Genomic DNA, 27591 nt, shown 5'->3' with positions numbered 1-27591 from the left:
TATTAAAACACACTTTGATTGATTGTAACAAGGAATTGTGCGTGTAAACAACGAGGGCATATCTCAATGAATATATTTTCTGTTGCGTCATCAATGGAACAATTTTCTTTGTGACGCATTCCTGAATTTTGCATGTTGCGATCTTCGGGCACTTGAAAGGTCAAAGGTGATTGGAAACACTGGTAAAGTAAGTAAAGAACTTGAGGTGAAGGCTGGCGTGTGTTATGTCATATTTCTCATGTGGAATTTGGGTACGCTGGCAATATATTGTTATACATAGACCTGTAATGCAGTTTTCATGGCTGTAGTCGTCACGTCGTACTAGAAGGCTGTGAATATTCAGTTGATGAGTTGAAATTCGGGCACTTCTGCCGAGATTTGAACATCCGATGCTTGCATGACTGACAGCTCGCCTTTCGTGTTAACAATTCGTTTTGTATCGTACCCATAATTCGCGTACGTTTGAAGTTGTCAACCGTTGCCTGCTCTTTGGGGTGGGCATAGTAAGACCTCTGCAGGATGTGAAACGTCCTTTTTGTATTTTTTGGAAATATGACAGTGACATCAGCCCTGACAGAGAGAGTGTTTATTTTTAACCAACCAAAAAACGTAACAAATTGCAGTGATGGTGGTACAGAAAATATGCATGCCCTCTCACCTCCGTTACAAGAATTACACGACTGCCGGTAGACTCTAAAAACACTCAACAATGCACCAGTCACCTTGAACACTATTTGATCCTCTCCTATTACATGCCAATCTACATTGGGTTACCATAATTTTGGAACTTGTTCACCGAAATTGAAAACAGCTGATGTTGAAATATTGACTGGAAAAAGAAAAAAAAACAAGTCATTGCTATGATTCGACTCCCGAATGCAACAGGGGTTAAACCCGCTCGAACTCGAAAGCTGTAAAGGAGAACGAATTGTCAAAAAGGAAGACATTCAAGCGTCCTCGGAGGACATTTTCAATATCCTGAAGAAGGAAAACAAATCCTAAAACAGGACGTATGGTAACCCTAATCTACCGTATACTACCTGCAGTGGCAGCAGTACAAATAATATCAACTTGAATTTTAACTAAAATGCTAGGGGGAGGGGAAATTTGCAATGTATTTTATGAGCATTACCATTGTGGCAATGCTCATCTCCTTTTACACCTGATTGGAATCGCTGGCCTTTTTGCCTGATATATCAGGTGAGCAGCGATGATTTTCCAAGTTAAAGTAATTTAATAAAATAATTCAAAAATAAAATATAGTGTGAGCACAGGACACCGATTCCAAACAGGCTTTTACATGTGCAGTAACATTGCTGGGATGATCTATAAATAATACTAACATTCTTTCTCATAGCATGGACATAATCTAGAAAATATTCTTTGAGAATAATCTGTCTGCAATCATGTACCCAAGACACGATCCGCGTTCTGGTATGTATCCATCAGCCCCACCCAGACCTCCTCCACCCAATCCTCCAATGCCGCCTTACGGTTATTATCAAAACCAACATATTCCTTACCAGCAGGGATATGGCGTCAATTCATACCAGCAACTCCCATTTCCCATGTACCATCAAGCTAACACGAGACCTCCACTGCCACCACCGCCTCCACCACCACACCCTCCTAGTAGGTGTCCGCCCGAATCAGCAAGACCCCGAGAAAGACGAGGTGACAGATACTTCAACCACCCACCACCACCTGTCAGACCATCTACAAAAGCTGTTGCCGAAAAAAACAGAAAAACTCCAAAAGACATACAAGCGGACTTGATTGCCATGAAGCCGTCATATGTTCAATGTACACAACATTCACAGTATTATAAGCGTATTACAGACGACACAAGCTCCATTGAAGCATCCGCTAAATTGCGGGATCTGTTCAAACTGTTTCAGTGTGAGTTAGCTAGCAGACACGCGAAACTTTGGGTTCCCAATGATTACGTCAAGTTTCAGCGGGTAGAATCCGACGATCAATACACCACCAGGGCTTTGGTGGATGAAATAAAGTTTTGCAAATCGGAGCACAAGTCTTTGCCTCGTCACAAAAAGATTCGCGCAGTAATGCTGATCAGAAAATTACAAAAAGAAGCCGCCGAGGCCGGACAGCCACTTGCAGAGTTCATCACAACGGACAAACCCAGCTTGCCGTTATTTGCCGTGCCCAAACTCAAAGAACTTATGATTAGCGGAGAAACGAATTGTTCTGTTTTAAACTGTGATGTAGATGATGAAGAATATTCTGCTGAAAAAGCAGGAGAATTGATAGCCTCAATACGTAAATTAAAAGACCATGAGAAAAGACTACATGATGAGTTGTGGTACAATGACCCACTTCAAGTCAACGACGGTCCGCTCTGCAGATGCAGTGAATTAGCGAAACAGAAAGGAATCAGACACAATGTGTACCCTGGCGAAGAACCGCCAATATCATGGAACTGCCATCGAAACAATTCCAAAAAACTGTACAACTACGTTGTCATGATAGTGCCTACAATAAATTTCACGTCGGAACAGCCCACCACGATTCGATTTGATGGAAGAGATTATGTGTTCGAAGGGTTTTCAATTCTTTCTTCAGAACCACTTGATAAGCTGCCGTTTTGTGATATCATCCGGTTTCACACGAGATACACGATCTACTTGGTGGAAGAGACGACGCCTGAAAATTTTTGCGCGAAAGGACTTCAATTGTTTGCCGAGTATTTTTTTCGAGACATACTTGAGCTGTACGATTGGTTTGATATGGAGTGCAATCGTTGTGAAGATGCTGGGGATGCGATGCATCGGAAGTACTTTTTCTTTCCTAGGTTTGTGCGTAGTCTCCCTGATGATGGGAAGGAAATTTTGGCTATATGCGAGGTTTTGAAATACTTGTTGCGTTCGAACAAACCCCTCGTGTCCGAGTCTGATTTAGAATGGTCAAAAACATGTGATCATAGATCGTGGTTGAGATTTACAGACGAAGTGCGCGGTATGATCGTCACGTGTCCCGGCTGGAAGCCTAGCTCGTTACGAGTCGACCAGCTGGACAGATATGTTCGGTGTGCGGTGGAAAACAAAAATGCGCAAAAACGGATTAAAAACACAGATTATCCAATACTGGTTCATTTCGGAATCCGCCCGGCAAATTTGAGCTACGCCGGTGACCCGCAGTATCAAAAAGTATGGAAATCTTATTTGAAGCAAAAGCATTTAATGGCGAACGCACCAATCGTGAAACCTGCTGATAAACTAAAATTGAAGAACAGGGAAGAAGCAATTAGGGAAATGCGACGTACCAAATTTCTTCAACGCGAGGTCACCGTCGAGCTTAGCAGCGAAGGATTTATACGAACCGGAATATTTTCCGACATGTGCCAGCATGCTTTGTTGCTGCCAGTGTTGACTCATCACATCCGTTACCAGTTATGTCTGGCGTCTCTTGAAAAAAGTATCGGGTACACTTTCAAAGACCGAAAATGGCTGAGCCACGCCATGAATCACCCCAGCTGCCAAATAAACTACGGCCCCAATCCAGACCACGTGCGCAATGCATTGTCAAACTGTGGGCTCAGACAGCCAATATATGGAGACAGCTCGATCCATTATAAATACACAAGAAAAAGGGGTATCACAACACTGATACGTATCATGGCTCGTCTCGGACAGGAACGTCCGGTGTTGTCGCCTATTGAGCATAATGAACGATTGGAGTTTTTGGGTGATGCGGTAGTGGGGTATTTGACGAGCATTCACTTGTTTTTCATGTTTCCGGAACTCTCGGAAGGTGCTCTAACCACATTCCGTACTGCCCTTGTTAATAACCAGCATTTGGCACAGCTGGCAGAACGTCTGCATTTGGACGAGTACATGGTGTACGCTCACGGTCCCGATTTGTGTCGTAACGATGATTTGCGTCACGCGATGGCAAACTGTTTTGAAGCGCTCATGGGTGCTGTGTACATGGAAGCTGGATTGGAGACGGCGCAGAAATTGCTGACGAAATTTCTGTGGGACGATGATACTTTGCAAGATATTTGGTTTAACATTCCGAAGCACCCTTTGCAGGAGGAGGAGCCTGTCACGGACAGGCAGTATATTCCGAAAGTACCGATACTGCAGAAAATGAAGAAGTTTGAAGATGATATCGGGGTTGAATTCAATCATATCAGACTTTTGGCGAAAGCCTTCACTTGGCGTAACGTACATGAGAATGTACTGACACACGGTCACAATCAGAGACTTGAATTTTTGGGCGATTCGATATGCAATCTGGTGGCGTCAACATACTTATTCGAACTCTATCCCACACATCACGAAGGACATTTGACTTTGCTTCGAGCGACCATGGTCAACGGCAGGACGCAGTCTTTGGTGGCGTCCGAGCTGGGCATGCCGGCGTATGTGATATCGAGTATGTCATCTGATTCGACGGGCAGCGTTTCGAAGCCAAAAGGGCCCGATTGGAGGGAGAAGAATCTGGCTGATTTGCTGGAAGCCTTCGTGGCTTCGCTTTACATCGACAGGGGCCTGGAGTACGTCAAAGCTCTCATGCAGGTGACCGCTTGTTAAAACGTTGATTTCTGATACTTGAAAAGTATTTTTGCTGGCTGGGGTTTGCTAAGATAGTGAGTGTTGCTGCTTGAATAGAAGTAAAATTTATTCCGTAAATTTCTACTCCATTATACGTAGAAATTTACCAGACGTGTCAAAACTATTTCAAGTGAAAAGTAGAAAACGAAAGGCCTCATGCTTCAAGTAGTTGATTGGGAGTGGGAGTGGCAACTTGCGAAACTGCTCAATATGTATCATCGTTATTTTAAAACGGAAAATATCACTTACACATTAGGGGTCTTCAAAAATGACTTTTTTCTCAAATCGTATTGGCTACTTGATAAAATTGTTAGGTTACCTAATTTAAGCCTACACACCAGATTACGTTCAATTCCAACCAGTAGCCGCATTGCTACAGGAGAAGAAAGTTTCTATTTATTATCTAAGAATAAATGACAAAAAATTTAAAAATTTTCTGTTCACTCCACAAAAGTGTTAGGTTGTCTATAGAAACGATGTACACCAAATTTGATTCAATTCCAACCAGTGGAAGCAAAGTTATGATCGTCGAAAAATCTGGATTTGAACAAATTAGTATTTACACTGGGCACCACTATAATTAATAATTAAAGAATTAGTCACCATAAATACTATTTTATTCATGATCCAAATTTTTCGACGGCAATAACTACGCTTCCACTGGTTGGAATTGAACGCTTTCATGGGGTGAACAGAAAATTTTCAAATTTTTTGTTATTTATTTTCCAATAATAAATAGAAACTTTCTTCTCTTGTAGCAATGCGACTACTGGTTGGAATTGAACCAAATTTGGTGTGTAGGCTTAAATCAGGTAACCTAACAATTTTATCAAGTAGCCAGTACGATTTGAGAAAAAAAGTCATTTTTGAAGACCCTATTTATTACACAGAGAATATTTTTATTCAGTTCATTCAGAATTTACTCAGTTACCATGAGCTATTTCATGCGGTTCTTATGACAAATTCACTCGTACGTAATAGTGATTCACACTCGTACGTAATAGTGATTCAAACAAATATACCCCAAAATTATTTCTACTTCTAAATGCAATTTGTCAAAAATGAGCGGTTTTTGCCTATAAATTATTGAAGCTGTAGTTGAAGTAGTATGAATACAGAACCTCTTGTATGAGAAGTGCAAGCAGGAAAACCTACTTCAGTATTCTGAAAAAGTAGGAGTTACACTTTGACGTAATTCTAGTTGTATGATTAGACTAATTAGAACGAAATGCCCGGTAGGTAGGCCTAATCAACTGTCTGGTTTTCCTCAAAATGCAAATGGAGAACGGTAGCCTATCGTGCGAAACAAGCCACGCTTGCTGCACGGACGGTTCCCATTGTCATGCTTATGTACGAGGATGAAATCTGAACTGGACTTAATTCAATTTCCAAGTTTTCGCGAATTCAGTAATTCTAGTCGAATTTGGAAAAAAATTTGTAGCTATAATTCTAACGGAGCGAAAAAAATAGTTGTCCAACTGGGGTAGGAATGCCTCGTTGCTGACCTTCTCCCTCCGCAGGTCTGCTTTTTCCCACGTCTCAAGGAGTTCATCATCAAGCAAGAGTGGAACGACCCGAAATCGTGCCTACAGCAGTGCTGCCTGACGCTGCGGCAAGAGGGCAAGGAGCCGCAGCTACCACTGTACAAGGTCCACAACAAGGCCGGACCCTCCCACGCTCGAAAGTACACCATCAGCGTCTTCTTTCATGGTGAGAGTTTTAGAGCTTCTTGGCGGTACACTGGTACAAATTACAGAACTTAAAAATACGCAATTGAATAGTGTCTTCAAATTCATATTAGAATTATGCTGAATATTTTGGTCTGAAACTCGCCAGGGGTAATCGTCAGTAACTAGTAGAGTATTGGAAAGAACATTGTTCATCAATCATATATATCTCTGTAGATAAGGAGATAGGACAAGGGGAAGGCGGCAGCATACAGCAAGCGGAGAGGAACGCCGCTAAGAACGCGCTGGAGGAATACGATTTTCCGCAACTGGAATGGCAGAAGCGTTACATCGCCAAGAAGCATAACTTGAAGTACGTTCCCAAAGGCAGGAAATCGAGAGGTATGGGTGCTTTTTTCACATGGGGCTGTAACTGGGTAATATATCTGAATCGCTGGTGAAGCATGACTATGCAAAAAGCATATGCTTGTTAACAGCAGGGTTGTGGTAACCAAGTCACAACACTAAAATTTAACGTTGAAGCAAGCCGCGGGCCACATTATCTGCATGTTGCCCGTCCCTGTAGTAGAGGGTCAAGTTCGAGTCACAATGTTCACTGTTCAGTCCAACCAACTTTTTTCAACTCTGCTAGAGTGGTTTAGGATGGCCTGCATACATAATATAGGAATTTTCCTGTCTTACAGTTTCTGGCCCTATTTTCCACGTATCAGGATAGACCAAATACCAATAATGTGGTGGTACGTGGTAACTGTACTATTCTTCCAAGTTACAATGAAATGTCTATCTTGGCCGTCTTAGTCTCGAGTCACCTAAAAATCAAGACTAGAGTCATTACAGTCTGGGTTAACAGTGCCGTGTTGTTAACAGTGCCGTGTTTAGGTATAGTTAACTTGAATGCGTCCTCTGTATCCATAGAAATTTCTTCTGTCTCGCCTGGAGATATTTTCAGACTGTCTTATTCCGAACTTTGCAGATCATGAGACAGAACGCGACTCGAAACGGCCGAGATACAATTGACGGCGGAGGTCAACGTTGTGCAATGCAAGCAATCAAAGAGTGTGCTGATGAAATTCTTTTTCAAACCACTGCTAGTTCTTTAACAAGACTTTTTGAACTTTTTTATGTGTGTGCTGTGTGCAGCGATGGTTACAGTTGGCATTAAAGGGGCACTGCGCTCTATCAATGATGTGGTCTTAAATTGAAGGGCACAACGAAATGAGAAAATTTGGCCGCAGCCACTCCCTTCAGAACGCTACCGTAATTATTGAAATTTCCACAGAACTTTCACGCTCCGGCTGCGCGTCACGTGGTTAGGCAGTTACGCAGAGAAAGAACTTCAGATCGTTGACATATTTCCTTCACAACATCGGCTGACAACTATCCAAAGTTCGTTGTCTGCATGACTGCCAAATCGTTGTAGCTGGTTAAGGAATCACGCGATAGGACACAATTCGATGTAATGAACAGATAGGAGGATATCGTACGACACGCAGTTGCGATCCGTTTAGACTGACATCCACCTCGGCCTAGAGTGCCCGATGTCACAGTTATTTTCGGTGTTGATCTTTTTGATGCCGCGGCCCGTTCTAGTTCTTTCCATTCCTTGAGAGTGCTTTCTTTCGTCGGGTCTTTTTTTATCGCCATAGGAACGGTGACGGAAGAGCAGCCCAGATGAACCTCCGACGGGAATCGAACTGGAGCCGCCCTGTTCGTAGGCGCTTATATTCACCACTACGATATCTCCCCTTAAATTTGAGAACACATGCCATAAATTAATAGTTGAGTACTTTTCGTGATTTCTGAGACTACCTCCCAGTAGAAAGGCAGCCGCTAGCAAACACGGTGCCACAGGAAATCGTGCCTGCTGCAAATTCTCACCAAATTACCAGTAGACGACTCAAAAATAGAATTTCGAGCTCTATGTGCAGTGCAAGCAGTGTACTACGATTAACATCCTAGTGAAAGAAGATGATGGTGGACCACTGGTAGCTTATGCGATGTAGCCGAAATCTCCGTGGTCAAGTGCAGTCTTGCCTACCAGCGCTTCGAATTTGGTATACTTTACGAGGCACAATGCGCATCCTTCAGTATACACCTAGGCATTACCAGAATTTTTCTCAGGTACCTGAGACGATGACTTTTCATTTAGTGATTACGATGTGAATTGGGTTGTAGAGTTCTTGCATGACAACCAGTCAGAGAAAGTCAGCAACCACTTAGCCACACCTGCGTGGTTTTAACCAACAATTAGTGGCTGCGAATCTGTTACCTTACATTGGCCCTGGACGCGTCACCTGAGATCTGTTGAGAATTCCAGTGCAACTCGAATGAGGCACAGATCACGCGTTACTTCTCGATTTTCCAAACATTTTACAGCACCTAATATTGAGCAACACGACACAGCATTTCAGTAAGGACTCTTTATTGAAATGATTAAATTTGCGCCACCGCCGTCGAAGCAGACTCCAGTCTCGGCAAACGAAAGATAGATTGCAACGCCATTCGGCATAGGCAGGTGTACCACGTCGAGAACGCATCCCCCCTAAACCCAAACAACCACAAATCTGGCAATGTGCGTGTTCACGTCAAGGCGAGAACGCGAAAGAAAGAGAACTAAGGCAGTTAACAGCGCGGGCTGGCAAAAAGAGCGAGACATGAAGAATGGTATGAATTTACAGCAGAGGAATGTCACCATTTCCATATCTGAAAGAGATAAAAATAAAGAAGGGTATGACGCACACATGCTATTTACCAATGTGCAAGAGTAATTTACCGCGTTATGTTCCGGGTTCACGTAGGATGCCGATCCCGAAGAGCCACCGTGCATGCCAGAGTTTGGATCTAAATCAATTGATATCTGGTTATGATTGTATGAATAAAATCAGACGGCCATACAAACACCCATTAGATTTAAAACGCAACTGCATCGTATTGTGGCTGTATTCTAGGCGCATTCGTTGTGCCAAATATGCATCTCAGTAGACAACTGCAAGCTGCAAAGACACTATTTCAAGTACAATGTAGAAAGACAAATGCAATCAACGCCTCGACACAAAATTGAAACATTAGATTTGCGGTAGACAACTGCAAGCTGCAAAGACACTATTTCAAGTACAATGTAGAAAGACAAATGCAATCAACGCCTCGACACAAAATTGAAACATTAGATTTGCGGTACAGAACTGCAATATACAATTGAGTAATATAGTTATCTTGAAAGGAACCAAAATATTTTCAGCTGAAACTCGTCAGAAACAAGGAGAGAATGGAAAAGAACATTGTAGATCAACAATCGTTCCACTATATAAGCTCGAAGTACTATTTATAGATTATACACGAGTGTTAGTCTAAAATATTTTCGTTGATTTCAATAGGAATACGCTGACAAAGGAAGACAAACAAAATTGTATGAATAATTGCAAAGACTTGGAAAAGGTTTCCACAATCATGAGTTTGAGCTGGACTTATTTCTACTGTAAAGATACTGTAATCGACAAAGCCAAAATACCAACCGGCCGCGTTCAAATGCATTCCCTGCATCTGGTAACCGACGTTCTTATTATCCACCATTTGACTTTTGGTCTGCTTCATATGCCCGATGGGATTAGGATTGCCGCGGCCGGCGTGGACCGCCGGTCCGGACAGCCGATCGCCACCAAAGAGCCACGCGTTGGCGCCCGACAACTGTCCGATAGGCGCGTCCGGACGCGGGAACTGACCCATACGCAGCACCTGCCGCAGTAACGGACAACAATGTCAGACAAAACAGAATCAACTGAACGTTTCAAATCTATCGACCAGACTCGAATACTAGAGCTAGATAATTCTGGATGTCTAATCATACAAATTATAGCGAAATGTCAGTTATGTAATTCTAATCTAATTCGTGAAATGTTTGTATACTCTAATGCTAATTTTCAATCTACTCTATTTTCTGGTTTCCTGAAAAGCCTTTATGAGAGCTGTATGGTGTGGAACAAGCCAACCTTGGATTAAATGCATTTGGCATTCTCTTGCTAACGAGAATATTCCCTTGATTTGATACCAACCGAGCTTGATTTAGCTCACCAGTTTTCGCGAATTCCAACCCATAATCTAATTCGAAAAAAAACTATGTAGCTGCAGTTGTAATTCTACTCTGATTTGGAATCATACGAGTAGCGATAATTCTAATTCTAACCTAATTTGGAAAGCTGAAAATTTTACTGTGGTTCAAATCTTGCTCGGTGAAAAGATTTTCCGTTCTTATGCTTACGAGAAACCCTGATCTCAAGCAGCACACTGATCAATTGTTAGTACAATGCACCTTCACGGCCGTATCGATCATTCCTATCTGATATCGAATACTGTGCAGTGTGCATGCATATTTTCTGTACCGCCATCATTGCTGTCTGTTTGTTATGTATTTTGGTTGGATGAAACTAAAGACTCTCTCTCATGTGAACTTAACTTGATCATCGTTGCGTTTCTTTTAATCTTGGATTTCAATTCGTTTCCAAGTTCACCCCAATTCTGTAATTCTAATTCTAATCTAATATGGAGAAGCTGGAAATTTTCCAGTCGACCAACCTCTTGTCCAAAATGCGACCCGTGGGACGACGGCGAATTCTGCCCCGCCATCGGATACCCGGCGAGACGCAGCCCGACAGTCCTCTCGTACTGCAGCCTCTGCTGGTTGGCGTATTCGTTCGGCACGGCCGTCATTTGAGGCGTGCCCTGGCCGTTGCCGTGCATCATTTGAAACGGGCCCGGCGCGCTTTGGTGGTCCCGCGACATGAACGGACTGCCGTGGACCTGGTGCGGGTTTTGGTACTGGTGCTTGGGCCACGTTTGGTGGACGCCCGCGTCCCGGTCCCAGCCCGTTGCTGCAAGACGAGGCGTAATATGAAATTAGCGTAACACATACTAACATATCGACACAATCAAATTTTTCGTTATGATATGGATTGAATTAGGCAAAAAGTGTAAAAGCAATACCTGTGATGACATAGTCAAGTAAATAACAGTTTTTTTGGCAACATTACTTCATTTTCACACGTTTATAAAGTGTAATGTAATCTGGGGTTATGGCTTCATCAATTATATACAAGCGAAATTGTCATTAAGTCTGGACACTATTTACACGAGTGTTTATGTTACGACTAATTTTCGAGTGAAATTGTCACAAGAAATGTGCGAAACGGTGCCCGTTTGGCGGTAACAGAACATATTTTTAAAAGTTGCGCCAATTTATAGCGGCGTCGGTCATTTTGCGGTAGTTGAGAAGACGTGCCCTGCAATTCCGAAAGCAGCCAACTTCAATCGAGCAAAACAAGTATGCGACATCCGAAACAAAACTACTCGAAGGCTTTTAACATATCTCAAAAATGCCTACTTCTACTTGTAATTGAGCATAATTTTACATCGATGATTACATTGATCATGTCTTAGCGATACAGAAACAATCGCTACATCTACGACACGACCAGAAAAACGCGTCCGCAAAACGACACCATCTAATTGAAACAACGTTTGTACTTGTACGCGATACTCACAATGATGCCAGTGGTCGTTCGAAATCATGGGCTCGCAAACAGGAGTAGTCCTGCGTTGATGGAAAGCCCGTTCCTACAGTGACAAAATCAAAACATTAACAGGTTACCAGCATACGCTAAAACTCGATGGCATTACCGTTCCGATGGGCCACATTTTCCTCTGTTGCATCGCGTTGGCAGTGCTCGACATGACCGAGTACGGAGCTTCCAGTCCTAAAAGAAATAAATACACAATACAGATAGAAAAAGTACAATCTTTAGATTTCAACACCACCAGCTGCCTACGGAAAAGTGAGAGCCTCAGTGGATGGCGCTTTTTAATCACCTACAATCAGCCAAAGGTACAGTAGTTTTTCATCACAGGCTCACACAGTGCCACGAAGGCAGAAACAGTGATTAGTGGGGTGGCTTCACGAATATATAGTACACAGAATGGGAATAATAGTATTTGTGGTGGTTGCGAAACAGTGACGGATTACACTGGGCAAGGGGGCAACAACTTTGATTTTGAACTTATTTCGGGCTAATTTTGGCGTGCTGATTCCAAAAACGCCGCTGGTTTTCTTCCATCGCGTCAAGCTTTTGCGCCACGACATATGCCGAAAATATGGAAATTTTCACGAATTTAGCCATATTGTTTTTCCATACCACATAAAAATCCACACATTTACCTTATAATAAATTATAAAGCCATTGGCTCGATTGAATTATTGAGAAAAAAGGTACTGGTGTCGATCTAGGCCGATACTTTCACCCATTTTTGGTTAGAGGATGCAATCATCGAAGGATATTTCACACACATATTTGATGCAAACTGGATCGGCTATAGGTCCACTGCCCCATTCAGCTTATCCAGTGTATCTTGAAACTCCTATACGCTCGATAATTTGGATCAAGATGAAGACCTTGGGAATAGCAGGCCTAATGAAGATTTTGAAATCGACAATGATTTAAAACGTAGAGTAGTCCATCGACAGGAGTTATTGATCTGATATGAGATTCGGGACTCGAAATACAAAGCTTCGTAGCTTTTAACATCCTTACGAAGTGAGAAAAGATTACTTGGCAAGGTAGAGAAGATATCTCACTTTCGATCGGGAGAAACAGCCTTTTTTTCTTCGTAGGCCTACTTTCGGTAGCTTTGTGTAATGCCGTGATACAGGTATTGGCATGATACTGTCACCACGGATTACTGGAGGAGTTAGGAATTCCGATTTACAGGGTTGTAACCAAGTCACAAGGCTCCGAGTCACAAGTCAGTCTCACTTTTACAGTTTTGACTCGAGTCAAGTCGAGTCATTTCAATTCAACACCGAGTCAAGTCCGAGTCCAAGTCAGCGAGCAGAGGGTCGAGTCCGTTCCTCACTTTTAGCAGTTTCTGGTCGCATTTTCAAGTACCAGTACCAACAGACGAAATCCCAATAGTGTGTTGGCTTTGGTGTTTAAATGAAATGTCGGTCTCGGCCGTCTGAGTCTCGAGTCAATGACTTGGTTTGAGTCATGCGCAATGACTCGAGTCCAAGTCGAGTCAATACACAGATTGACTCGAGTCGAGTCATTTCCGTATTTTGAAAAAATGACTCGAGTCAAGTCGAGTCATTACAACCCTGCCGATTTACAACACAAATGAATGGCAAATGCCTATAGGTAGCTCAAAAAGGATCATAAGCTGTGGCGTCTTTGGTGCATTAACAATTGCACACTCAGTTAGTATTTGTGAATAACACAATAACATTGAATTGTTGCAATATCACAAGCACATGTAACCGTGATACACATGTGTCACTGCCATATGTTCAAGTCGGAAAGCAGACATTAAAAAAAGCTTTTCCCCGAAAACCATGACATAGTCGGAGATTGGTGAGGAGAAAATATCACCGACATCTGAAGACGACGGGGGTAAGATACCAGATTGGATCTTACATATGTTAGCTGACTATTGCTCGAGCATCAAACTAGACAATCTACACAATTATGGCTTGTTAGCGTAAATTTGGACCCTGAAACTTTATTTGTCCTGTAGAAGCAATATCAGTTTGAATCAACCAAATAAAGCAGCGCAAATGTGTATTTGAAGTCTATTGATTTACTTTCGCCTGTTTGCGGATTATGAAACGTTTTATACAATAAGCACAAAATATTAAAAGTAGCGCTATTATGAGGGTTATGAGGCAATGTGGTGGGTGCTTAACCCAAAAACTTGACGTGACAGAGGCGTCCAAAAGTTAGTCAAAATCAATAGTCTGATCGAAGTCCACAAAACTTGTGTTGACCGGCGTTATCCAGCACACAAGGACAACCAAATAATTCCGGTTGCGCAATGAGCCCAATTAATGCACAATGACGGTAATATAATTCTAATCTAATTTTTGGTTTATCTGGAAATGTGTCGGGACAGCTGCATAGTGAAAAACGGGCCATGCTCGTTATACAGAAATTTGCTATTCTCGCGCTTACGTGACTGAACTGGACTCACTACCTAGCATTAAACATGGCGATCAAAATTTACATCATCAGGATGATATTGCTGTATGTTTTGCTATGCAGCAGCACAAGGCATTCGCCAAAGAAGGAATGTGTCGAGGAAATTGAGAAGAAGTCCTACCTTCACGGCCAGTCTGATTCGGCGGATGCATGATTGATTGTACCTGTTCGCCGTGGAATGTGTTGCCGTCTACGCTACGTTCGCTCCCTGAATAACAAAAGTCTGTACGTCAGATCCTAGCATAACATATTATCTCCAATACAGCGGGTCACGATGAGGCTTGAGTTACAAAGAAGCAGCTTTTAACGCATGCCTAAACTATTTTGAGTAGCTTGTTTTCAAAAACCATGGTAGTAAAAGTGGAAAGAAATAAGGCTCTAATCAGGTCACGAGTCGATATTGCTTTACGGTTATTAATCGAGTCGTTTTCAATTCGCTCTCGAGTTGAGTCCGGTGTAAGGGAGCAATGGCACGAGTCAATGGCGTAGCGTTGAGTCCAAGTCACAGAAGTAGCTGTTCATTATCTAGTTCAAGTCAGGTTCAACCACTCGTGTGAAATTCTTGGGTGATATCGAAGGCTTAACATGCACAATATATTCATTTTTCTCTCTTTCAACACGTTTATTCAAACAAACAAGAGGGATTCTGGGCTTATTTTTCAAGTGTTGGTCCTGATACACGAGAGTTGAATCAAGTCATAAATGGAATGTTTCGAGTCGATACACAAATTGACTCTAGCCGTTTTCTATTTGCACGAAAATGACTCGAGTCAAGTTGAGTCAACGGTAAATGGCTCAAGTCATTACAACCATTAACATAACACATTGGGGCCACTTGGTATTAAGTAGACCTACGCAGTCACTACTGAAAAAGAACGGTTACCCCGGCTTAACGACACCGTCAAGGAATTCTCAACGTACCCGGCGCGACCGACAAATCGCTGTTGTAAATCTGCCTCAAATCCGCCGCGTTGCTGGTCCCGGTGACGACTTGACGCTGCGGGGAAGATTGATGATTCGGCTGCCACTGCGGTTCCACTCTGGCCACGCTGCGCTGGTTAGCCGGCGTCGACGGCGACAGTTGCGTGGCGGCCATCATGGGCGCTACCGGCTGAACGGGACGATTGACGGTTTTGCCTGAAAAGAAATACACGGTTGGCCGCGGCGGATCACTCGAACCAAGCGAAAACTAAGCTCGGCACTAGGGCTGGCCCCATTTTTTTCAGTATCAGGACAGACAGACGAAATATCAATGATGTAGCAATTTTACTATTCTTCGAAGTTACAATGAAATGACTGTCTTGGCCGTCCTCAATGACTCGCGTACAAGTAGAGTCACTACAAAAATTGACTCGAGTCAAGACGAGTCACCAAAAAAATCTCGACTCGAGTCACTACAAAAATTGACTGGAGTCATTACAACCCCGGTTTTGAGGCAATGCAACTCGCCTTGTACATTTGTACAGTAGGGCTGTTCAAAAATAACCTTTCTTCCTGAATCTTGCTGGTTACGTGATTAAATCGTTAGATTGCCTTAAAAAAACGACGCACACCAAATTTGAATTCATTCCAACCAATATTCGCGGATTTCGTACAGTTTGAAAATTTTGAATTTGCCTAAAAATGCAAAAAAAATTTTTTTCAAATTTTTCTTCCAACCCCATGAAATTGTTGCGCTGTTTTCAAAAACGATAGAAAACAAATTTCACTCAATTCCAAGCTGTAGAAGCGGAGTTATTCAAGTTTTTTGATGATAATTCTGGGATTAGCCTGGATCGGTGGATCATCCCAGAATTATCATCAAAAAACTTGAATAACTCCGCTTCTACAGCTTGGAATTGAGTCAAATTTGTTTTCCTTCGCAACAATTTCATGGGGTTGGAAGGAAAATTTGAAAATTTTTTTTTGCATTTTTAGGCAAATTCAAAATTTTCAAACTGTACGAAATCCGCGAATATTGGTTGGAATGAAATCAAATTTGGTGTGCGTCGTTTTTTAAGGCAATCTAACGATTCAATCACGTAACCAGAAAGATTCAGGAAGAAAGGTTATTTTTGAACAGCCCTACAATCACCAATCAGTCATTGCTGTCATTCATTGGACCGTGTTTGTGTTTATACACCACAGATTTTAATCATGTCTTTAAGGCTACCTGACTCAAACACAGTGAGAATGCTTTACAGTACGTTTGCCGTCAATTGAACAAGGATTTCAAGACCAACATCAATCTCGTTAGCACACCGAATCTGCGACAGACAGAGCAAAGCTTTCACGCACTCGAATATTTGGGGTTGAACTGCGTCGTGTTCTCGTTGGCGACAGACGACTGCGCGGACACCGTAACTTGATTGGCGGCCGAGACTTCGGATTGCTTGGCTTGGTCGCGAGGGCTCGCCACGCGAATCGCGGTAGCGATTTCTGAAACAAAGAGAACGCATACGTTGAGAATAGCTTTCTCAATAACGACTCAATGGCCATCTATACTTTCGGACACGAGACGGAAACGTTGAAAATTAGAAATAGCAATGAGAAAAAAGGCGCCGAGACATTCGTTGTCGCAAGGTCATAGTTCGGCACTTTCTTTTCCAACATGTAGGCCTTAAAACCTTCATTGGTCGTATCATTACATCAAAAACATGTAGTAAGCAGCTACTGATGTCGGTGGAATGACAGTTCTGTTAAATAGTGATCAAACCACACAGTATCATCATCACAAAATGCATTGAATAGTAGGGCTCTTCAAAAATGACCTTTTCTCAAATCGTACTGGCTACTTGATAAAATTGTTAGGTTACCTAATTTAAGCCCACACACAAAATTTGGTTCAATTCCAGCCAGTAGACGCTTTGCTACAGGAGAAGAAAGTTTCTATTTATTATATAAAAATAAATGATAAAAAATTTAAAAATTTTCTGTTCACCCCATGAAAGTGTTAGGCTGTCTATAGAAACGATGCTCACCAAATTTGCTTCGATTCCAACCAGTGGAAGCGGAGTTATCGCCGTCGAAAAATTTCGATTTGAATAAAATAGTATTTACGGTGAGCACAACTATAATAAATAAACAAAGATTCGGTCACCGTAAATACTATTTTATTCAAATCCTAATTTTTCGACGGCAATAACTCCACTCCAACGGTTGGAATCGAACCAAATTTGGTGAGCATCGTTTCTATAGACAGCCTAACACTTTCATGGAGTGAACAGAAAATTTTCAAATTTTTTATTATTTATTTTTATATAATAAATAGATACTTTCTTGTCCTGTAGAAAAGCGGTTACTGGCTGGAATTGAACCAAATTTTGTGTGTAGGCTTAAATTAGGCAACCTAACAATTTTATCAAGTAGCCAGTACGACTTGAGAAAAAAAGTCATTTTTGAAGAGCCCTATTGAATAGGCATGGTTGAAGTAATACCGAACTATCTATGTGTGGCGTAAAATCAGCATTAATTTTGTTGTGGTCACACAAATGGTAAATATTTCAAATTTTCGAATCATCCATACTGTTACGGCATCATACGGAATGATACTGACTACCTATCACTCTATATGGAAACTAATCACTACTCTATCACACCCAACCCAACTAAGCATACCGATCGGCGCCAACTATTTGAAACGCAAACCTGGTGGAGTCGGCGTATTGCACTTCGGCAGACTTTGCTTCTTTGTACTCGAAACTGTCGTGGGGGCCGGGGGAGGAGGCGGGCTTTTGCTGGCCTGCAATAGAAAAATGCGATTTTCAATTCGACGCAACCGACAGAACCAGAAAAGCAGAGGTCAGTAACAAAGCAGTTATACTTTTTTCAGAGTCAGAGTCACAGACAAAATTACATATTTCACATATCGAAAGGTAGAAAGTAGTGTAGGGACAAGTTTGCATCGCTTAACGAGCAAAATTGTCGCGAAACCTGCAACAAATAGCACCTGCATCACGGATAAACTCGATATATGTCCGATTCTATCTATGTCCAAAATCATAAGCGGTTTTGCGATGCTATATTTTTCAAGGGTAGTTATATATTAGCCCTTGTATCACAGTAGCTCAACATACTTGTGAGAATTTCAGATACTTGCATTGTCGTTGAAGTAGCCACCTTTGTTATAACCGCTTAATAGAATGCGGCCCCTAGACTAAATCCACTTCATGAAACCACTCGTGCACATTTCAGGCCATTCATATTCTGCTTTCACTCGAGTAGTAGACTTTGTTACATTTAGAGTGGAGATCATAAAGTTGGATTGATTAACCCTTTGTAATCGGCCGGCCTACTGACCAAAATTTTACTGCATCCACAAAAAAGACGATAAAATGTCATCCATATGGCTTAAATCGACGCCCAATATATTGCCGTAAACCTGAAGTAGCCGCCTAGCGGTCTGAGATACTCTTACGGCTCAGACGCCAGAGGGAAGAGCGGTGTGCAAGAAAATGTTCTCGGTTTCTTGAAAATAGAATACAATTTTGTTCTTCTATATCTCCTGACGTCATACCTAGGCCCTCTCTTGGTATATGACCACCTAATTGCGTTCCGCATGAATCTCTACGTTCCAACGAGACATTACACGCTACTATAGCGCTTCATAGCCCAGCGCTACGATCTTGGAAAGGTAGACATGATAAGCACGAGTCACGCGGCAGCCGCCGATGAGTATCGATTACATAATCCCGTAATCTCGCGGAAGGCAATTCACTTCTAATTCTACATAACATAGTAACTATTTTATATATCTCCATGCTATTGAAGTGGTATCAACCCCAGCGGCTTGTTATATGTAACTTGCAACTGCATAACGGATTCGTAAGTATACATATATTGGCTTATTCGACACTGCCCAGTGCCCGTATACGCTCGATAAGTCATTTCGTGTGATATATTGTTGCTTAATTTCACATCAATTTGAACTGCATTCTACACGCTAATGTTCCATGTATGATCAACAGTAGTCATAGAAGCCAACAGTAACTTCGTGTGCCATCTAAACAGATATATAACTGCCTCTATATGATGTTGTTATTACAGGCTCTGGTATCAAAATAGCCTAACTCTCACGCCTATTTGTGTAGTGTTAGGGCTGGTGTCGGCTTTGTTACACAATACTAAACCCCATGATAAGGATATTGATGAATATGCCAGGATAATGGCCAACCATATGTACAATTTGCAATTGCCTGAAGCAGTTGTACATCTGTTTGAAGCCGCAACGAGTCGGATGAACTTACGCAGCCATGATTTTCACGTAATAAGGTATTACTTTCTTTCACGTCGATTTGAAAAATCTCTACGTGCTAATCTTCGATATAAGGACTTTCATAGGATAGTATGACCAACAACAAGTCATAGAAGATAACTGTAATTGGTTATATGACGTCTAAAACGGAAGATACAATGGTTTATATTCCAGGCGTTCATTCACGCGAACATCATTACAAATTCAATTTTGCGGGAAACGTTTTTGCGTGTTCAATCTGCATTTCGAGCAGGATACACATCGATATAATAGGTTGTTCATGGTCGTATGTATGCGTATTCATAATAGCTATCCATATAAATCGATTGTTACAGTTTAGAAAGTAATGCAGGTCGAGCTATCTTAGAATAAATAACGACTCCTCCATGTTAAACAATCCCGGACCTGTATACTGGTCCGCCGGTCGCAAAGGGTTAAAGAGTGGATTATCTCTAGTACATCAGGATTTAAAAACCAGCGATTAAGGAAAATGGTTGATCGAGTTGCATTTTCAATCTCACGATTCAGCAAACCCGGAAAACTGCACACTGCATAAAGCTCCTGCGCAGAAATATTTCAGATGACGACTACAATCGCACAATCAACAAATTATGCGCGCACCATTGCAGAGCAATAGATCTTATCATATTCTATAATCGCTGCACCGTACTAATTGGACACGACTTTCATTTAGCAACGATGATAATTCTACCCGTTACAATTGCAGCATCTTTTACCAGCACCCGGCCTTTTCATTCAACAAACTGACAACTGACATTCAATACTTGATCGACAACTCAGGACACCTGAACCTTAACCGATTTTATGCGTCCCGATCAACAAACAGTCTTCCTCAAATGACTACGCTCATAATGCGTCACGATTAGCAGTCTCCCGCATCAGCTAACTTCATGATATCCACTTTTAGTCTAAGTACAAATTTACGGGGTTACTACTACTCATAGGCGCCGACTTACGAGGTTACGAGGTGGCGCAGCCACCTCGTGACCATATTTACGAGGTGGCGGCCACCTCGTACAAAATGCTCAAACGCCCAAGTGATTTGTGACCAGTAATTAGTAATAAGGCGAATCGATGCGACCTCGTTAGAGACACCTTTGATTTCGATACGCGCGTGTGCCAGGCGCGTAGCCACCGGGGTTTCGGAGGTCGAACTTCCCTATTTGAAACACGAAACCCCGTCAGCTTGAAATGATCATTCTAACTCTAATATTCAGTTGCAATTCAATAATTGTGTAATCAGTGTTCTGCGCGACGGATTTGTGAGAAACGTGTTGTCAATTAGCGAGACGAATCTGTGATGATCTCCCGCTGAGATGGTCGCGAAATTAGGTCATTCATTCCCGTGCGCGTGGCAATCGTCGCTAGCTTGATTTATCGCGCCTCGATCATGCCTGGTTCCGCAGGCTTCAACAATCGCATCTGCAATAGGCCCAGTTCACACTATATCATCGCTTAACTGCGCAATCGAATCTGCATTGGCGGCTTCGGCCTGGTGTACACTATATCATCGCTGACTTCCACAATAGCATCTTCAATAGGCCTGGAGTGAAAGATATCGTTGCTGGCCTATGCCTAACTATCGCGTCTCGGGCCTAGCATGCTTTGGCTCCGATCCCTCGCTGGTTTCGAGACAATGCGGTCGAGTTTACGCTAATTAGTGATTGTTTTATGTCATATTGTCAAAAGCGACATCGCCAAATCCAAATCCCCTAATTTTTCGACTGGCTACGCGCCTAGCGTGTGCTGTGAAGCACCATCCCAGATCTCCTCTGCCGACCAGGCGCCCAAATATCCGTTCTGCGTTTCTGAAATCTAAATTATTTGCACCCATATTCATTTACAAAACCATTCATGAGCTAGCTAGCTTCGTGATAGGTAATCGGAGCGCGAAATTGGAGGGTGTGTTGGTGTGTGCCTGCCAATTGGAATTCATTTCTGCGCAGATTCGTTTCTCTAACAAAGCTCTGCCAGTGACATTAATCGGGAAATGCAGCAATACAGTTTAAACACCGATATAATGAGAAAACAATTGTCGCGACCAAAGCTACTCAATACGGTGTCACATTCAAAACCGATTCGTGGCGATACTATGATTAGATTACACGCTTTCTAATTTGCCATCATCCATATTTCTCGTTACGTATCTGATACATTCGTACTCCGAAATTGTCACACAAAGTCAATTTTCAGTCTTCCTTTCATTATTAACGTGATGCATCACAAGATTATAGGTGGCACAAATTCTGATTCTATTCGATTCGTTTGAACAAGGAACCTTCTACATTCCGATAAACTTGATTGTTGGATGTACTCGTATCGAGAAAAACATTATCGAATATTAAACTATTAAGCATCAGATAGACAGTGGGTTTCTATTGGCAAGATCGCGGCATGCGTCCGAAAGTGGAATTAATTCTAGCCCAAGGGTGGCCAACCCGTGGCCGTAGAACGAAATTTGTGCGGCCGTCAACACGTGATTCAATTGGTATGCGTTGGCGGCCACCGACATGCAGATTGAATTTACGAATTGCCCGATGTACTCCCGAAATGCTTCGCGAACTTAATCGGGAAATGCATCAATGTTTTAATCATCGAACAATCGCCGCGATGCGAGTTGGTCAACGCGAAGCAAGAAACCGCAAGAGATAATTACTGATTGGCCGCGCGATTTCGCGTTTGTAATCATCATTATTGTCTGCTTGAAGTATTCGAGAGTTGTCGTGTGTTACTTGCAAGGCCAGTGCGAAGTGTGTTTCGTTAGTCACACCTCATACTGGGCATTGCGCGTGAATAACATTTAATGTAACTGCAGATTCCGTCGGACGGACTGGTAGCGCAGGCCGCAGTTACACTTCAAATGATCGTACCATTCCAAGACTCGACTGCCTGGTTTGATATTATTGAGTGCAAGGCCGATATTAAAACGTCACGCGAATGGTTTAACTCTGCACGTACGTACACCAGCGGCATGCAGTAAAGTGCGTTTTCGTGCGACGATGACGTCATTGGTATGGAAGAATTATGACGTCACAACACTTCGCCACCTCGTAAAAAAATAAAAGTCGGCGCCTATGCTACTACTTATACTTGGTAGAAACACTTACTACTTTGACCGTGTCCCAGATGGCCGCTGAGACCCCCCTCTGGAGAAAAGTGTACTCACGCGCAGGGCGCTTTCGTCCGGCGTTTCCGACGCGGCCGAGGGCACCGGCGAGGGCATTCGTTTGCTTTGGCGTTGCTCCTCTTTGGTGGCGTTATCTCTCTTCACCGTTTGGAAAATGGAAGCGATGTCCTTGCTGGAGTTTTCGTCTTTCATCAGCTCCGTGATCAGAAAGTAGGCGTGGCGTATCGCGTGGTTCGGCCCCCTGCGGAAAAGCAAAAAATAGAATCTCGTCAGGGCGGATGGTTACCCGTGAATTTGGTGTTAGAAACGTAATAACTTTTGAATGACACTTGTCTGTTACCAGAGTGACAGCTGAAAATATTCAGGTTCATTCCAACATAAATGTATTATATAATTGTAGTTTAAAGTTTTGTACCTCCACGGGTATCTTCAAGTAATAATAATTATTATTATGAAAGCAGTGCATCGATATATATATATATATATTGTATGAATGTTTCACTAGATATGAGCGTGAATTGTGATATTCGGCACTCGGGGAATTTGGCATTTGAAATGTAATAACCGTTGTTACCATGTATGTATTAATGTATTCGGGTTCGGTTGGGGCAGGTGTAGGTCAGGATTGGTACGAGGCAGGCTGGTAATTAGGGCTGGGCACAATGATTCGAGTACTCGAATCTGAATCGAGTATTAATTTTAATGATTCGAGTCGAGTAGTAAAAGAAGATTTTTTCGAGTACTGGAATTATAAGTCCTCGCCACTGAAAGTTAATTTAACTACGAGAATTACAGTGTTTCGATACTAATTTTCCAAGTTGAAGCATTGAAACCTTGATTGCCCGTATCGTAACATAAGAAACATGTAGTACAAAGCTACGAACGTGACTGGAAATAGCACATTTCCGAATTCATGATCATCCAACAACATTGTCCCAAGTGCAATGAAATCGGTATGGTTGAAAAGATAACCGTAGTATCCTTAATGTGATGGATAACAGGCATTATGTTCTTTGTGGTGGGATAAAAGGTACGTATTTGAACTTTGACATATTACATTCTGGTATGACGTCATAATGAGTGATACTCGATTACTCGACGCGACTCGAAGCATATTACGTGATTCAGAATCGATTCACTCAGGTACTCGATTTTGCCCAGCCCTACCAGTAATGACTCGAGTCGCGATTTTTTACCGACTTGACTAGACTTGAGGTTATTTGTGCGTTGACTCGAGACTAGGACGGTCAAACTGCGAAGCTAGCACATTATCGGTACTTCGTCTAATAGCGCTGGTGCTTGCAAAATAGAGCCAGAAACCGTGCAAAGTAATGAAAATTAGTATATTATAAATGCGAGGCATTCTATATCACCCAAAAAGAGTTGCAAATGAACAGTGGACGCTGCGGTGGTGAGTTAAAAACTGTGCAAGTAGAATTGCCTAGTAGCTCGGGACCTTGTGACTTGGTTACAACCCTCGGATTAGGCGTCGCCAGGTGCAAAATTCACTGGTACCCCCGCAGAGAGCGGAAAAACGACGCACCTTATGGTTATGGTCCGGTCCAGGCCTTTCTTCTGACGGTTTATGTCGATGTGGGCGCCCGTCTCCTCGCGGATGGCGTTGATGTTGCATCCGCCTCTTCCAATGATGCGGGCGATTAGATTCGAGGGTACCGTGACTTTTTTCGACCTGGAAAACGACAAGAATTCCTCTTCTGTCAGGTTTTAGATCTATAATATTTCAGCCCAGCGAGATAATTTGAGTACTTGATAATCTCCGCATACAGATAAGTCACTAAAATATTCACCACCGTACGACACATACTTTCGAACCACTTCTTTCCATTCGTCGTCCTTACGATGGTGGGGCTTTTTGACACTTGGTTGCTGCGACGAAGTCGACTTCGCGACATTGGGTTTTCCCGATGGCCTGCGACACAAACGTATCGTCACAATATCCGATGACATCACACATAAAAAAATGGAAATTTTCTAGTTGTCTAAGACCGCCTGGCAGAATATATTTGAGAAATGACAAAATACCAATATTAACTCATCGTAAGCAGAAACCCATCTCCGCAAATGTTTGTCGATCACTACCAATCAAACGATTTCACAATAATTTAGAGACGCCCGGCAAAAATCAGCGCGCATTCGACACGTCAATTCTCATTGCGACATACTTGGCGTGAACTTCTTTCGGTCTCGAGTCCATCGACGAAACGGGGGGCTCCACCCGCGACTCGTTCAGGTCGCTCGAAGTGGTGTCGGTAGTTTGGTTTTCTGTCGAGACAAAATAATCAGTAACGCGCGCGGCTTTTGACTAAGCCGGAAATGTCGCATCTCACCAGACGTGGTCGAGTCGTCCGTTTTGGACGTGGTCTGCCGCTCCTGCCTTTTCTTCTTTCTCTTCTCTCTCTTTCTGACGGCTTTCTCTCGGCGGTTTTCTTCGCGGCTCTACGAAAGCGGTTAGCGGTACAGCGTTAAAATTCAACGTGTGACTCAATTCACGCTCTTACAATTTTAAGCAATTTCCTGCCCAGAGATTCTATACCTAGACCTGAATTGCGCATAAAAGAAACGATATGTTTTGTCTTGTCCGCACTCGAAAAAAACTGGTAAGAAAATCAGGAAATTCAGTGCAATTCACGGATTCCGTAACACGATTTACAAACTGTGTTACCGTAAATGATTATTATCACAATAATTAAACATATTCCGATGATATGATATTTCGTTTTTACAAGCGTTAACACTAACAAAATCGGAAATTGCGATGAGATTTACAGACTGCGTCAGATGACAAATATCACACAATTCCAAAAACATATGCCGACTCTATGATTATTCAATTTAACAGCCGACAAAATCAGAAGAAAACTAGCAAATTTACTGTAAATTACCATTTTCATAATAGATTCAAATCGTTGGATTATACCAGCATTGAGACCGTGACAGAATCAGAATCACCCGCACACATTCAATATTCGCGACCGCGAAAAAAATCAAAGAATTCATTTAGCGGCCCGCACCTTCTCTTTGTCGAGTTCCTCCAGCAACGCAGACATGACCTTGTCGGCCTGCTGTCCCTGCCTGTCTTTCGCCGCCGCTATGCACTCGGCGCACGCGTGGCACCGCTTCAACAGGTCCCGGTCCGTTATCGTCGACATGTACCGCACGCACTCGGAATCCGTCGGGAAATGCTTCACCAGCTTCGAAAGCCACTTGACCACCTGAAGAGGCAGAGGTTCTCAGCAACGTGGCACTCCTACTTTTTCACATATCCGTATTTCTACTACTCGCACTGGGATATTTTCTATGTCTGCTTACGCAATCAAGTAGCAATTTACATGGCTACTTCTACAAAGGCAGTCACTCGCTGCACAGCAAAGATATATGTCTGCTTTTCGACATAGTCAAGTAGACTTTTCTTCCTTGAGCTATTTACTTGACGTCTAGACAAAATTATGAAGCAAAACTACTCAATTATTTACACTTCAGATTTAGTGAAGTTTTCAGCGTTTAGGCAGGGGGTTCGGCTCGCAGAGGAAGATAACGAGTCCCGTGTCGAAATGTGAATTTGTAATTGTGTTTGTCTCACGAAACGATATATCGCCTAGTCCTGGTTTAGACAAAACCAGGCCTAGAGCACTTACTATGTACGTGCTTGGAAATCGCTTTACTTGAGACGAGATTTACATCAAGTGCTTGTACTTCAGTGTGCAGTGTTTTAGGCAAAACCAGGCCTATAATACTCACTCTTTGGCTTACATGAAAGGAGCTACCTCTACTTGTAATAGAGTAGAAATTTACATCGTCACTACCACTCTTACCGGAATACTAACAAAGACTACCCCTAACCGCCGGTACCATAGAGTCGAGAACTGAATTTACGTTGCCTACCTTGACGTGTCCGCGACGAAAAGACGCCATCAACGGCGTCGCGTTTCTGTTGTCGACGGCGTTGATGTCGGCTCGGTGTTGGGCGAGCAGCTTCGCGACGTCCAGGTATCCTCCGTTGCACGCCAGCCAAAACGACGTGTTGCCTTTCTTGTTCCGCGCGTCCACAATCGCACCTCTGCGTGGGAAGTGTTCGCGATCTCAATTAATCCATATAATATGATCGTTTCACATCAATTTGATGTATTGATGAAAGATGCATACTACGAAACATGGCTAGAAAGTGTTCGTTCAGCTACAAGCTTACAACTGTAACTAAACGGTGCGTTAAACGTTTAAACTATGACATTGTGGATACAAAATGAATTGTATGAAAAGTCACGTTACGCCCTTCGAAGGACCATACTGTAGAAAAAGTATAATTATGTCTTATTCATACTGAACAATTTTTGTCCGTTCCCCCACAAGTTATGGGATTGACTTATTGCCTATTACTGTGGCATGATCGCTAGCTAATGATTTTACACTGTTATCTCTTTTTAAACGAATTTTGGCTTTATATTGAGCAACTAACTGATCTGTGGGTTGTTTTATGACTTTAGAAGCTGTGAAAACGCCGTCCAAGTTTTTGTTCAAGGATGACAGACATATAAGCTATAAGCTGAAGTTGCTTGACATGCACCGACGTTTTTCTTGGCGATACGATATGTTTGAATAACACGAATAAATGATAACATGTCTGCATGAAATCTGTACTGCCCAACTACTAACACAGTTCAATTGCTCTCAATGGACTGATAAAGGCCAAAGACCCTGATTTGAAGAAATTATTTTCATCGAGTAAAGTTACTGTTCTGTACCAGTATTTTTTTTAAATATTTGTCGACCACAGTCTGTTCTGACTCATCAATTCATTGGCTAACCATGCCGTACATGACATGAACACAAGATTTATGAGATTCAGTGAACACATAGGATCTGCATCAATATAGTTGATAAACATAAATCAAAACTTCCAAGTCAAGAC

General features: G+C 42.4%; 2 protein-coding genes across 6 annotated transcripts in view; one reads left to right on the top strand and one right to left on the bottom strand.

The window, feature by feature from the left end:
* The first annotated feature begins 1131 nt into the window (after positions 1 to 1131).
* On the top strand, positions 1132 to 7448 carry LOC145454419 (ribonuclease 3-like). Its single transcript, XM_080332414.1, has 4 exons — positions 1132 to 4541; positions 6098 to 6287; positions 6482 to 6646; positions 7239 to 7448. Exons 1-4 carry the CDS (start codon positions 1407 to 1409, stop codon positions 7280 to 7282), a joined length of 3534 nt encoding a protein of 1177 aa, XP_080188540.1. The 5' UTR covers positions 1132 to 1406; the 3' UTR covers positions 7283 to 7448.
* A 1222-nt stretch (positions 7449 to 8670) lies between these two features.
* LOC145454417 (ankyrin repeat domain-containing protein 17-like) overlaps positions 8671 to 27591 on the bottom strand; it is a 40697-nt gene continuing 21776 nt past the window's right edge. For 4 of the 5 annotated variants that reach the window (XM_080332409.1, XM_080332413.1, XM_080332412.1 and 1 more), the window contains 17 exons: positions 26568 to 26742; positions 25697 to 25897; positions 25013 to 25121; positions 24848 to 24947; positions 24490 to 24594; positions 24208 to 24354; positions 22704 to 22905; positions 17905 to 18004; positions 16561 to 16701; positions 15205 to 15420; positions 14405 to 14491; positions 11936 to 12012; positions 11800 to 11872; positions 10835 to 11130; positions 9778 to 9997; positions 9039 to 9106; positions 8671 to 8968 (listed from right to left, as the gene is read on the bottom strand). In XM_080332409.1, the coding sequence (XP_080188535.1) occupies positions 8954 to 8968; positions 9039 to 9106; positions 9778 to 9997; positions 10835 to 11130; positions 11800 to 11872; positions 11936 to 12012; positions 14405 to 14491; positions 15205 to 15420; positions 16561 to 16701; positions 17905 to 18004; positions 22704 to 22905; positions 24208 to 24354; positions 24490 to 24594; positions 24848 to 24947; positions 25013 to 25121; positions 25697 to 25897; positions 26568 to 26742 (2332 nt within the window). In that variant the 3' untranslated portion in view covers positions 8671 to 8953. The remainder of the gene's footprint in view (positions 8969 to 9038; positions 9107 to 9777; positions 9998 to 10834; positions 11131 to 11799; positions 11873 to 11935; positions 12013 to 14404; positions 14492 to 15204; positions 15421 to 16560; positions 16702 to 17904; positions 18005 to 22703; positions 22906 to 24207; positions 24355 to 24489; positions 24595 to 24847; positions 24948 to 25012; positions 25122 to 25696; positions 25898 to 26567; positions 26743 to 27591) is intronic. The other variant, XM_080332410.1, reaches the window with a different exon arrangement.

The sequence above is a fragment of the Botryllus schlosseri genome, chromosome 13 (assembly GCF_051294905.1).
Source record: "Botryllus schlosseri isolate E-star chromosome 13, Bs_hap1, whole genome shotgun sequence".
Taxonomy (NCBI): Eukaryota; Metazoa; Chordata; class Ascidiacea; order Stolidobranchia; family Styelidae; genus Botryllus; species Botryllus schlosseri.
This window is presented reverse-complemented; position numbering and strand designations above follow the sequence as displayed.

Coding starts and splice junctions, on each gene's coding strand:
- LOC145454419 (XM_080332414.1), top strand. CDS start 1,407: ATGTACCCAAGACACGATCCGCGTTCTGGTATGTATCCATCAGCCCCA. Junction 4,542..6,097: donor ACGTCAAAGCTCTCATGCAG/GTGACCGCTTGT, acceptor CTCCCTCCGCAG/GTCTGCTTTTTCCCACGTCT. Junction 6,647..7,238: donor CAAAGGCAGGAAATCGAGAG/GTATGGGTGCTT, acceptor CGAACTTTGCAG/ATCATGAGACAGAACGCGAC.